General features: G+C 33.0%; 1 protein-coding gene across 1 annotated transcript in view; it reads right to left on the bottom strand.

Annotated features, from left to right (window-relative positions):
• Positions 1-14,947, bottom strand: part of LOC128556333 (carbohydrate sulfotransferase 3-like) — a 61,206-nt gene that overhangs the window by 25,501 nt on the left and 20,758 nt on the right. The window contains exon 2 of the mRNA XM_053541066.1: positions 9,754-10,006. Within this exon, the coding sequence (XP_053397041.1) occupies positions 9,754-10,006 (253 nt within the window). The remainder of the gene's footprint in view (positions 1-9,753; positions 10,007-14,947) is intronic.

A 14,947-nucleotide genomic window follows, 5' to 3' on the forward strand; every position in this document is an offset into this window, starting at 1 on the left:
GTATTACTTGCACTTTATTTATGTAACATTTTGTATCTTTTCCCCAAATAGTACAACAATAATCGAGAATGGGAAGGATATATGCGTTATAGTACATCAATTTTGCTTCTTCGCTAAGATAAAAGATGATATTTTTCAGAAGTGCAATTTTTGCATTCAATTTTTTACATACATTGTCTATCTGGGCATGCCAATTTAGTGTATTATCTAGATAAATACCTAACATTTTTTGCACTGTAACATTTTCTAGCTCTATGTCATTTACTTTTAATTTTAGAGCATTACATTTCTTTACTTTCATCGAAGAACCGATTATCATACATTTCGTTTTCTTTGGATGTAAAGACATGTTGTTTAGAATACACCATTCATTGACGTAGTCGAGGTTTTGTTGTAAAGTGTTTTGAATTTCATCTAACTGATAACCGGCGTTATGCAGTGTAGAGTCATCAGCATATAAGTCTATATTAAGTTCATGATGTATCATTGATATGTCATTGATATATATCAAAAACAATAAAGGTCCTAGAATAGACCCTTGAGGAACGCCCGATTTGACGGTAAGTATATCTGATTGTAAGTTACCCACCTGGACTAACTGTTTCCTATTTGATAGATAAGACTTGAAAAGATTTAGTGTATTTCCAGAAAAATGGTATAATTTCAATTTGTAAAGTAATATTTCATGGTCGACAAGATCAAACGCCTTTCTTAAATCAAGAAAAATTGTTCCAATTATTTTTCCACTATCAATATCTTTAATCCAAGCATCTATTAATCTAATTAATGCTGTATTGCAAGAATGATTTTTCCTGAATCCAGACTGTTTGTATTATACTTGTATTTTGAAAAAATAATTGAAGATGTGTGGCTATGTGGCGCTCATATATTTTGGAAATGGTAGGTAGAATTGAGATTGGGCGATAATTTTCTGCAAGTTCTTTACTTCCTGATTTAAAAATAGGTAAGACACGAGCCTCTTTAAGTTTATCAGGGAAAATCCCAGAGTATATTTTTAAAGTATTCTTACTTAGACTCTGTATTAACTGTTCCAAACCGAACATAACTTGTTAGTTGAACCCATCGCCCTAACTCATCTTTACAGTTTTATGCCGATTTCTGCTTTATTGCAATTACATGCCCGTATGACTTCTTAGAATCCGAATTGTAGTATCAATCGATCGTGTGACCGCCCCCGTAGTCGAGTTGTTAGTCGCTGACTTGAATCAATGTAACCTCTCACTGATTGGGGGCACGGGTTCGAGCCTTGCTTCCGACCATATCTCTTTATGTGAGAAAGTTGGCAGTTTATTACGGAGGACGGGAGTCTAGTACTGGTTTTTCACAGGAGCGATGGTTAGGTAAACTGCCCACCCGACATAAAGGAAGAACTGTTGAAAACTTGTTCATCCGTAGTTAAACGTACTAAACGTAGTTATCCGTACTGAAACGTACCTTGCCGTAGTTTGACCCGTTATTAAACCTTAATGCGAACGTAGCCATACGTATTGATCCGTAGCTGAACGTAGTTATCCGAGGCTGTCCGTACTTCAGCGTAGTTCAACGTAGTTCACCGCAGACCTGTCCATGCGATGGGTAAGTTGCCAGGCGCAGTAAAACGTAGTTTAATGTAGTACGCCGTACCTATCAGTACTTATTCGCGTCCTGTATCAGTTTGTTCCCCGTTTCTCACCATTTTTCCCGTACTAAGACGTACTGCTCCGTACTTATCCATGTCCGCCCCACCACAGACCAATCCCATCTGCACCGTAACTCAACGCACGGACATATCCGTATGTGTGACTATAGCTTAAAGAAGTTCGGGCTCGTACAACAAAAGGGAGACAACTTCGAAAGTGTTTTTGCACCTTCCCACAGAAAATATGGTTTATCTACTTCTATTATATCTACTATACTTGTACAGTTACATGTTAGGGTTTCAACCCGCGCGCGTTTGTTTTTAAGAACAACGCTAGTAATTAGAGTCTTTTCCAATTAAGCTATCCAGGAAATGCTCCGCTCGCAATATAGTCATGCAAAACATGAAGCATATTATACTTCTGCAGAATTTTATAAAAATCCGAAATAAATCCAGTGTATTGCTCATAATGGTTCATAAAGGACATTAACCGGCTGACAAGCTAAGCTAAGCAGGTCGGTGGCAGCCAAGAAATTGTAGCTTCTTTAACTCAGCGATATTTTCAATGGATCCCATGTTTAACGCACACAGTGTGAAGTCTGTGTTTTTGTTGACTTTTATGACTTTTAATGATTGTACGTGAATTATACAAAATCTGTGAGCTACTTCCAAATGATCAAACTCCGTTTTAGAATAGTTGCTCTACATTTCACAGCCGTATAGAGTCTAGGGAATTACAACAGAATTGTATTTTGTTCTAGATGTCAGCGGGTTTAATTGGGTTGGATGTGAACCACACTGAGTTCCTCTCACTTTGGTCGCTGCTTCATGTAACGTTCTACCTGTTGATATATATCTATTACATACACGACCAAGATGTGTAAGTCTCTACTTCACTTATCTCCTCATTGCCAAATGTCCACTGTCTATTACTTCGAGGGTTTTTAGTCTCATTGAAAACTGTTATCGCACATTTCGACGTGTCATATTCAAAACGCCACTTACACGTGTACTTGTGACATTATTTAGCATTTCATCAAGTGCGCGTTTTAAGAACGAAATCAGTACCATGTCGTCTGCAACTGTTGGAGAGCAAAACTTGTGACATTATTTAGCATTCATCATCTTTTTTTATTTATATTTATCAATCCTTTCATTGAATTCTGTAATGGTTTCGGTAATTCTAAATAAGTAGAAGCGGTTAAGGGACTATATGTATATCTTCTTATATAATAAGTATCAACTGACTCTATTCTCTAGCCGCTTCCTTTTAAAATCCAGTTACTAGTTATAATAATTATTTCATCAAATGCTTGACCAAAAGTGATTTTTATTTCATTTTCATAAAATTTCATTAATAATAATTAAAGCCTTTGCTTGAAAATAAGCTAATTTATATATTATATCTGTTTTATTAATTTTCACAAAAGTCTTTTTTTATTTTATACCCTTTTCAGTTTTAACTTCAGTTTTAAGAATATCAAATGTGTCTTTTATAGTAGAATATAACTGATTTTTTGGATCTTGTCTATATGTAATTTCAATTTCAAATTCTTAATATATTGATAAATAGACCTCTCGATTCCTCTAACAGACATTTATATATTATATTTAGATAAAAAATCTTTAAGCAAAATAAATAACTATATAAAATAAAATAAAAATCAAGATTAAGAGAAGGTTAAATATTAGAATTTATATTTTCTCCCATTAGTTTCTGATTTTCACCCGACTTTTATTTACTTTACAGCACATTTTAATAACCCAGAATTAATATCAAGATCTTGAGATGCTGCGTAAATAGTTTCATTTATTTTATGCTAACTGATGAAATACTGTGTTTTATCAGTGAGATATAGTCCATATCACTCACTGCATACCACTTATTGTAAATGCCGATCTACTTGTACATTGTGTGTGTGTTTAAATTTTAAATTGTCTGCTTAAAACAGGATGAAAGTAGTCGCACTTTGTTTATTAGTTTATTTCTCGATTCTATTTTACTTAATGAGAATTTCGTAACGTTATGCAGCATAATATAAAATAAAATGGAACTTAATGTTGTGTGCGTCTTTCTAACGCCGCAACACGTCTGACGTCATGTCTGTTAACGCGCGACTCTTTTTCCGCTCTGAGATTAAAATCTGTTGCAAAATGCACACCCCAACGTAATTAAGCAAAACATAAAAAGAAAATTTGTTTGTTTTTTCGTGGATATTTGAAATTTTCTCACTTCTCAGTGAGATATATTGCATATTCACCCAAAACAAACAATTATCCTCTATTTGTTCTTTCATAATTAGTGTCACAATCCGTTTAAAAAACTCTTTTATGATTCTTTCGATGATTATTTGGTCTGGGGCAATCACATAATCTTTCATTATTTCCTCTTCTGGAAATAAACAATCATTATCCCATTCAAATAAATCTGTATACTTTTCAAAAAGATAAGGGTCTATAACGTTTTGTAATTTATCAATCACATGTCTTTTATATTCATCGATAACTATTTCTTATTTTATCTAATTTAGTTGTCCAGGCATTAACTCTAAATGTGCTGAGGAGACTTTATTCAATCTGCATACAAACTTAGAGGACATTACGAGACGTTCTTGTGTACAAGAGCCATACACAAGAACCATAACTTAACAAATTAACATTGCTTTCTTCAAAATAACCTTCCTTTAATTAATATTTGTGTTAGGACAACTCAAAAATTATCTAAGGGATTTTGTGGATTTTTTCACATTATGACAAGGTAAGTTGGGAGGAAGTGTTGCCATCGTGCTTACTTTTTCCAATTATCTCCCTTTATCAAATTTATTTGTCCTGAACATTACAAATGGGAAAAGAAGTTTGTATAAACTGCATGCAGGAATAAATACATTTACTGGGAAAGAAAACATAACTCTTATAGGTCCACAGTTTGTTACTTTTAAATTATCCCCTTTTAATACATTTCAAAAGATTTTCCAAGAAGAAATGGTTTACGGGATTGTTTCTAAAGAGAACAATTTAAGTAATTGTACACCAACAAACCACATTCTTTTATCATATCAAATTATGCTTGTCCTGAACATAAGTGAAAAATTATTCAAGGTATCAAGTTGACATATGACATTTGATTTCACATAATGAGAGGAGATACAATGTGCAGGAAACTGTCTATACAAGTTTATACCCTTTTTGTTATATTAAGCCAACAAAGCTCTTGACAGTGAACGTTTTTGTACATGCCATTTTAAGAAATATCTTCCGTTAAATGCAATAGAAGGTTTGACAACAAATTGTACGTTGAAATCGTTTCCATTATGTGGGGTAAAGGTATTCAAGTTTATATAGCTTACATAACTAAACAACCCTATATCCTGAATCTTCATAAAGAGTATGCGTTTATTTGTGTTAAAGCCTTATTTCGGATACATGACGATTTTCAATCATAGAATGAAATGATATACCTTACAATTCGGAAAAGAGAAAAGAATAATTTATTGGCAATTTTTTTCTGTTCTTTCAAATATTAACGTGATTAAATGGTTTTCCAATAAATGTAAGCACTGTTGTAGTTTTTAAATCATACACTTTTATATGCAAGGTTATGTATCTTTTCAGTAGGCAACATGGTCATGTTTATTTATATTTCATAGCACTTACTGCGACCTTTGGCATATATTTGTGATATTTAAACTGAGAAGCATGTGTAATCAAAATGATTGCAATAGTTAGATAAAGAAAATTATCTTGGTTAAGTAGTCTTACCCCGAATTAAAACAAGTCAGAGCTGTCCGTAAGACAGCGCGCTTGACTTTTCTCATTGCTTGACTCTGAATTAGAGCTTTGCCAGTAAAAAGCTATATAAAATTTTAACCAAAAGATCTAAGTTAACAAGGGGCATAACTCTGTAAAAATTCAAATCAGAGTTAGGATGTTTATTTCTCCTAGTGTAGACTTTGATAGTAAATAACTATTTAATGTTTCAAGTCAATAGCTTTGATAGTAACAGAGATATTTGACTTTATCAAAATCTTTAACCAAAATTCTTAGTCAAAAAGGAGCATAACTCCATCAAAATTCAAATCAGAGTTATGGGATTGTTTCTCCTGGTGTAGACTTTGATATTAAATAACTATTTTAAGTTTCAAGTCAATAGCTTTGATAGTAGCGGGGATATTTGACTTTATCAAAAACTTTAACCAACGGCGGCGCCGACTCCGACGCAGGTGCGAGTGCATTAGCTCTATTTTTTCTTCGAAAAGTCGAGCTAATAAAGCAACGAAAAGGAACATTTAAAACTTTACAACATGTCCTGCCAGAAGGTGACTTTCAACAGTATTTCATGATAATACAAAATGTATGTATGCAAATATTACATAAAGATTAACTGGGACGTTTTTAATCTGTAAAATAAAAGCTTTTCTAAAATCGTATATAACTAATATATACTGAACAAAATAGCTAAGTGTCCCCTATATTTGTTTGCCAATATATTCAAAATATAACATAAACTACTTCTTGAAATGTACTGTACACTCAGAACAATATGTTATTGATAAAATGCCAAACTTTCAACAAAACACGTCTTCAGATATAATATTCATTTATTTTACGATTTCAACCTATTTTTGACAGGTCACAAAAAGTAAACAAAAATGTTTACAATGTACATACTAAAAACGAAAACGTATTTGGGGAAGATAATGAAATAACTTCGTTAACTTGCTTTTTCGAAAAACAGCATTCATCATTTGTGTCATATTTAACAATTTGCTTGAAAAAAAAATTAGTATGAACAGTTCTTATTCTTACTGGTATTCACTTCTTTACTAAAACACAGCTTTTATGTGTTTTTGTGACTTTTTACAAATGGGGTGTGTTAGTAAATAGAATAAAATTATATGTTGGCGTCACTTAATATTTTTGAAATTTTATTATGTTATTAACAACTCTTTGTTCTAAAAGTGTGCTAAATTTCAAAATTGTATTAACTTTTACAGAATTTTCAAAGATATTGGAAAATTAGCAAATGCGGTTAGCTATTTTGTTCGGCATATATACCCTATGACCTTTAACCTTTATATATGAGCATACAATGCGTTTTCGAGTGCGAGTCATAATTTATTAATTGGATACAAGTGTATGGTTTATTTAAACCTATAATTGTAAAAATCAAATTCTGTATAATGTGAAATTATTCATGAATCATTGCATCAGTGCCGAAAATTATTTGAAAATATCAGTTTTAACGCATGACGTTTTGACCTCTATAATTTGCATATAATGGTCATATTTTTTATGGAGGCAGCACCCAGATGAACCAGGGATGTTTAAACTTTAATAAAGTCTTTGTCTCCAAGCATTAACATTTCGGCCTTCATAAAAAAATTTCAGGGGCTAAAACCACCACACTAATTTTTGTTATTCGTTTTCCAATCATTTTTGCTACTGTGGTCAACGACTGTCCAAACTGAAATAGAGACAACTCATAAAACGGTTATTGAGTGAATACATTTATATAACAATGTGTAGATATTGATTAGAGGTAATCAGCTGTATAAACATCGACTTAAATTTCTCGTGGAAATGGCGTGCCTCACAATACACAATACTTCTCGAACACGCCACGTATGAAAACGCTTATATCGAGGAATTAAATAAATTTCAATTTTACACAATCAAAAACTTTTGTCGGTCATCTGAATTTAGGTTCTATAAACTGTGTATTTAAAAAAATAGAAGTTAATATGTTTTGCTGTTTTGAACTAAACGAATTTACTCAGAAACTTGTAATAATATTAAATTAGCGGCCACATTGAATTTCGGTCGCCATGTTGACAATGATTTTGTGTTTCGACGAAAAACTAAATGCTTGGCATCAAAAAATCAATGTACAAAATGGATAGCTTGTAGAGAAGTCGGAAATATTTTTGTCGTTTACTGTAAATAGCAAGATTAAAATTGAGTTAAGTATTATAGATTTACCCTACTAAGATGCCATAAATACTTGACCAAGCTATAATGAGAAATAGAACAACCTTTGATTGGATTGAATGCAAAACTATACTGACGTCCATTGAATTTTTCATAGTAAAGATTTGAAAAATGAAAAGTTTTTAAAGCAATACGTGGATGGATTATAAATCTTAATATACTTTTATACGTTCGCTTATTTTTGAAAATCAGGGTAAATGAATTCGTAACGCATTTAATAATACGACCTTTTCTTTACTCGGATAAATTTAGAAATATTTTTTGGATGGTATTGTATGGATAAACAGATACCATTAATCACATCATTTCAATTTATCTTTTCTTTATCATACAGGCTATAAAGTGTAAAAAATGAGTTTTCCAATTATTTGACGAGCAAAACGTATAAATAAAGAACTCTTCAGACATCCAATTTCAGATAACATCTATAACAAAATAATCATTAAGGTATTAGACCCGTATTAAAGTACCTCCTTTTTGAAGAGTATTCAATTCCTACCATAAACCTACTTTAACTGCTATTTTCATTGGGGCGTAGGTTCAAGCCCCACTGGGACCAACATTTTTTCCAATATTTTCCTTTTTTTCTAGTATGTTTTTACTTCTTTTAAGACTTATTATGGATATATTGTACAAAAGTGGAAATTTTTCATTTTATAATCGATTTCTTGCTGTTCAAAGTGAATTTACCTCTGAATCAGGAGGGGTAGAGTTAGATATCTTTAAAAATACTGAGTTACATGCGGTAAAAAATCTCTATTTTGCCTTCATTCTTTAGATTACATATTGTGGAGAATGCAGGTAGGTTTTATTTCTGCCCTAAGGTTTTTTTGGAATGAAGAGAGCAAAATTCGAAATAGACCCACAAGATTCGACCTTAATTTTTCAATTTTGGAGTTAGAACTCTGTCTCATTAAATCTGTTTACATGAGGCACCCTAGAACAAATGATATTTACAGTTTTATTTTGTGTTTTATAATTGTTTAATGCTTCTTTTATCAAAATTAATGCTGTAATGAATTCTCTGCAAACGTTTTAGATAGTGGCCATCACATTGAAATTTGTCTCTACTTGTGTTTGAGGAAATACCATAAATTATACAAAATTTACAAAAACGGCACGGTAAGAGATGTTAAAAATTTGCAACACAGTGCGAAACATGGTCAACTTAAAGAATATACCATTTATATGCCATTTTTTAAACATTACTATTAGGGGTCCAATACCTTAATATCACTTTAAACTGAAATGACATTGGACTCGGAGATATGCATCTATATATTATATGAGTGATTATTTCTTTTCTCATGGACTGTTTGTATCAAATTATTTCAAAATTAAATATGAATAAAAGAAACAAAACAAGGAAGTATTTGTATTTTTTAAACAACCCGTCGGTAGTATTTTTCTGTTACAGCTTCTTTTTTGTTGCGGGCCAACTTCGAAATGCGTGGCTCTTAGGCTGTGTTTTGCCTTATGAAAAAGGCATCGGCGACCTTTCTTTGTGATTGTGCCGCCCTTTATGTATGTACCTTAAATAAACAAGAATGGACTGTCCAAGTTACTTAGTAGTAGACACCCGCTGCGAGAGCGGGAGGTCTTGGGTTTGCTCCCCGGCCATATAATTGAAAATGTACTGGTAGCCCCCTGTCTTTCATTAGGAGCATGGATCCAGGACAGGTCAGCTGGTGTCATTTGTATTATTGGAATATCCTTTCACGTGTCTACCACGTGGTATTTCTGTAATTCAGAACAAAACGTTTGGGAAGTATGCCCAATTCTACAAGTATAAACCGTCGAACACACGAACACAGCACGAGCATCATCTGGCATTGCTATTAGTATCGTTTTCTTGAATAAAGGAACATTGACTTTCGACATGATACATTGTCTTTTAGTGTCAAAGTTCGCTGCCAAAGTGGGCTTTGGTTTAGACAGTTATTTCTGGATAAAAAAAGGCGAACGGCAAATACAAACACCTCGCCAAATTTTAACAGCGGATACTAATGATATACTTTTCTGGTATTATCATAACTAGGAATCCTTTTACTCAATTTAATAGTTTAACAATACCGATACTCTCCAATATTTGAGTTTAGGTTACATCTGTCTTTAAAGAAACTTACCTAGATTTCCGATAGAAATTACTTAACGTGACATTGTCGTTTCTATACTTTGTAAATGGTAAAGTTAGATCTCGATTAGGTTCATAAAGGTAAAATGCACCAGTAATTTCTCGAAATATTGAGCCCGTAAATGTCGATCCAGATCTACCATATGCTACTATGATGATGATTTTAGCAAATTCAAAACGTCTTCCATTCCCTATTTTGATGTACTGACTGATATTTCCAAAGGCGTGGTTTTCTTTTGCTGAGTCTGCAAATTGTGCATACAAAATGTCTGATTATTAACGTATAATTGGAATAGTGAAGGCAACATTAAAATCTGTCTTATTTTATTATAACGATTTTGTTTAACATGTGCATTTATTTGTTTTATTTTAGGTTTATTTCTTTTCTGAATGATAAAGTGTGAATGCAGTTTTCAAGAATTTATAAATGCGACATATTTTATGTGCAATATGTTAGAAAAACCCCTGATCATTGCTTTTATATTCCATTTTCTTCTTTTTCTAATTTGATATTTTTGTAACCATTAAAAATAAATGACGCTATCAACTTACCGTTCGACATGTCCATGTATGCTACATTGCATTATGATATGGTATGCCGGACGTACTGTTAACATACACGGACATGTCAAACGGGAAGTTGATAAATAAAAAGGAGGTAGCGGCCGTGGACCAGTCCATCTTACAATGGACAGTATAACCGCTACTTCGCACAATACCCCCTAATGGAACTACAAGAAGGCCAAGTAGACATTTTATCAATGTCTGAGTGATGAACTATGTAAAGATATCGGAGTGGAAGGTAGAGACATCAATCGGACTGTCAAAGACTTCAACACTTGCATACTAAAGGCAGCTTACAAATTCATTCCAAGGGGAGCAATAAAGGACTGTATTAGCCCAGAGTCATGAGCTGGAGAATCTTTCAGGCAAAGCTATCAGAAACCAGGGAAGAAGCAGAAAACAATCCCCCACACTCTACAGCAATCCAAGGCTAAGATCCTCAGGAAAAAACTGAACACACTGCGGAAGATCTTTAAAAAATACAGCCTCGCTCAGCCTAGAGTGAGATGGTCAAAAGCTGTGGAGATTGTCGAAACCACTGAACGATGAAGACACAGGGAATGGCTCCAATTCTAAAGGAATGGTAAACTGTTGACAGGTAAACACGCGGCAAACACTTTTGCCTCCAACTACAAAGATGTTTCCAACATCCTGATCAACAAGGGACGACAAAAACGGAAACCTGAAGAGAAAAAAAGGGGGAGACAGATAAGTCAAGTGTCATCAGAATGCATAATACAGAGTCTTACAGTATATGAGCTACAAATAATGCAAGAAATCCTTGTATTTAAAAAGGTGCGCATTGTGCACCTCCTGTGAAAAGCGTGAAACTTGGCACGGTAGTGCATAACTTATACGCTTATTTAAGATTTGGAAGCTGTATTTGGAAATCCAAGATGACTGCCAAAATCAGTTTACAAAGAAAATGGCAAAACAAATCCTATGCATTTTGTAAAAAGCTTTGGAATAATAGTGGAATATATTCACTACAGTTGGAATAAGTTTGCGACTTATATTGAAAAATGAGTATGTCCGCCAAAATCCAAGATAGCTGCCCAAAAATCATTTATTTGAAAATGACGAAATAATTAATTACATCGCGTAAAACATGTTATTTTGAACAGTCATATAAAAATATACCCTTATACAATCAAGACACTCATATTGAGACATAAACTTTTATGGTCAGTTTATTCCAAGATGACCATCATTATGAATCTATTTTCACTACTCACACTTGAGTGTCTTTTTTAAAGTAAACAAGCAATGTTATTCATATTGTCCAGACTGAAAAAAACCCACATTATCTTATACTATGCTACTTGTATTCCTTGATACTAAACAATTATGTATAAAAGCTGGTTTCTTTTGTTTACATGTAAAAATGAAGAATAGAAGTTGCGCTCCCACCCTTGTTTAAATCCAGTAATAACTTAAAACAGTGCCTAAAATGTCAAAGGACAAAGCTCAACATTTAAATTAGCAAATATACCAACTGATTTTATCTGAAAGTTTTGTTCGAATTGATACTGTTTTGCACTGTAATAACAACAAAATGAGCTACAATTGGTTCAGATAGGTATATAACAGGTACTTGTAAAGTGAATAATGCATATGTTGGTGCATAGTGCATTACGTAAAGGGAAACTGCTTTTATATTGATATCAGTTTAGTAAAAACAGAACATTGCAACAGAGACAAGATGTATGGTTAAGATAATTTACTAACAATAAATATATAAAAATACAAGTTTTAGTACAGGTGATCTAGAATGAGTGAATGAGTGAGTTGGGTTTTACGGCAAATCGACAAAATATGGTCATCCATCTAGAATGAGTATCGATAGTGATTAATCAAAGTTTTAAGAAAAGTTCGCAATCGAGAATTGTTTATCTATTGTGTTGGTTTTAACGTCGCACCGACACAATTATAGGTCATGTGATGACTTTCCAGCTTTGATGGTGGAGGAAGACCCCAGATGTCCCTCTGTGCATTTTTTCATCATGAGCGGGAACCTAGGTAGAATCACCAAGCTTCCGTAATTTAGCTGGATGGCTTCCTCACAGGAAGAACGCCCCGATTGAGGCTCGAACCCATATCGATGAGGGGCAAGCGATTTAAAGTCGGTGACCTTAACCACCCAATCGAGAATTAGGAAATTGATATCAGCTTCGAATACAAGATTGTTTTTCAACCATTAACATCACGCCTGACAAAATTGAAAAGGCTTATTGTACTCAACATATCATTTTTCGAGTAAAAATATACACACATCATTTAATACTGTTATCATTTATTTATATTGGTTTTCAAATGTTTATGTAAAAAGATAATTTGTTTTAACTGTTTAAACTGAAAATTGAACTACAGTTCTAGTTGTTGAATAGTAGAATCACGGAATTGCATACAATCGACATTTTACTTGCGACCTCGTCTATTAATTGATATTTTATGAAACGACCGGTCAAAATCCCTCCCGGATATTTTCAGTGCATGAAGTAATTCCATTAAACTGTTTTTATTCAACAAGTAGCGACCACATTAATATAGTCCAGACTGGTAAAATATTTGACAAAAATATCTATTAACAAACCGGATACCAAATTCCCGCCGGGCATTACATTACCTGTGTAATTAGCGAGTACGATTTGATGCTGGTGATGACTGATGATGATAATGGTGATGGTGATGATTTAATTGTATAAAATAGAAACAAAACACAATGTACTTGTATACATTTTGAAATTAATATACATATATATTAATATGTATATTAATTTCAAAATGTATACAAGTACATTGTGTTTTGTTTCTGTATATTAATTTCAAAATGTTTACAAGTACATTGTGTTTTGTTTCTATTTTATACAATCAAATCATCTTGTTCATAAGAAATACAGTTACATTAACATTTAAGATAACGTTTAACCTGATTGAAATTCATTATGAGACTTTCCATTAAGAGACCACTTTTTAGCAGTCTTGTGGGCGATCTCTTTCTACAATGTTGACTGAATTACAATCTCAACATTTTGGACATAAAATAGTCCAGTATAACTCACTCAAATGGTTATAGTTTTACTTTGAATCTATCGATTTTTATAATTCTTATGGCACTTTAAATTGTCCAATAATGTGAGAAAAACTACATTTAAAAATAATCAACGGTTACGGAACTACATACAGAGTAGCATTATTTATTGAACGCCCCTCGTTTGAAAGGTATATGAAAGTTTTAAACTACATATTGTAGAATAATTTATTTTCGCGAAAAGTTTATGCAGGTTATGATTCTCCCATAAATTCCCATTATGGAAAATACTTGAGTTCTAAATTTTTCAAATAAGTCTAGCAAAACACCAAGCACACGACCCTATTTTTTATTTACTGAATTTTCTGTGTATATTCTGAAAAATCAGAGTTTAATCAAATTCAACGTGCATAACTTCCTTAATATTCGAATCACATAATTTGCACAGTAAAATACAGTTTGTAAACGTATAATTTTGAAATACTTATCAAGGACTGAGTTTGTCACTTTATTACTCTGTGTATAAGTAACTCTTTATTTGTGCTACTTACATACCCACTTATTTGTAAACAACCTTCTGCTATGTATTGCTATATTACTGAAAGTACAATGCCCATTGCCTAGAACTTTTTCTTTCAGCATAAAACGATGAAATAATATATGTACTTTTGGTCGTGGATTCAGCCTTTGTGGAATCCATTCAATTTCAATTTCTATAGAATACCGTTTAAGCCAGTGCTAGGTTGCGTAGGAGAATTGCACTATCAATTACCTCTCATAAACAGATTCTGTCAAACGGTGTCTGCTATTACTTTGCTTCGCTGAATTAAATAAGATCATATTAATTTGGCTATTATAGTCTTGCAATATGTCATTTACAATAGGAAAAAGATAACATCTGTATATTGCTTTGCTTCTACTAAGGAATAATCAAGTCAGATGTAAGATCATCAGATCAGAAGGGTATTAAAATAAGGCTTTGTCCAATATGCCAAGAAACTGCCAAATATCCACTGCAATATCCTGCAAACCTGAATTATAGTAATGCAAATTTTAGAGAGGAGTTGTACCACTCAAAGTACATGATAAAGGCTACTTCCCACCACCATTTTTCCACGACATACGAACAGTCTCTGTATGCAATCGCCAAACAGATAAAGTGGAATAGGAGAATGACATATGGTGGGAATAGGGTTTTGATCACACTGAGTGGACTATACATAAAGACAGAAGCCTTTTTGTGACATGCTAGACAATAGTAGATGACTGCACACTATACGGTCAGACTCTGAATCAGTAGACATCATATATTTTTTTTGTTTTCATTTGACCTCACCCAACCCAACGGTTTAAGTATGTTACCCGTTGACATCTGAGGCGTTATCATCCTTTCAGAAAAAGAACCCCACTCGTTTTATAAATTTTCTAAATTCTGAAGAATTAAAATTCAATTCCGGTTTTCTCCACGTAGGTTAACTTGCGGTCAGAAACAAACCTTGAACTAGTGTCAACACTAAAGTATATGTCTATGAGTATCACATCATCCGAACTATCCATAAATAATGCAGTGCTATTGGATAGCGCTAAACAA

The sequence above is a fragment of the Mercenaria mercenaria genome, chromosome 4 (assembly GCF_021730395.1).
Source record: "Mercenaria mercenaria strain notata chromosome 4, MADL_Memer_1, whole genome shotgun sequence".
Lineage (NCBI taxonomy): Eukaryota > Metazoa > Mollusca > Bivalvia > Venerida > Veneridae > Mercenaria > Mercenaria mercenaria.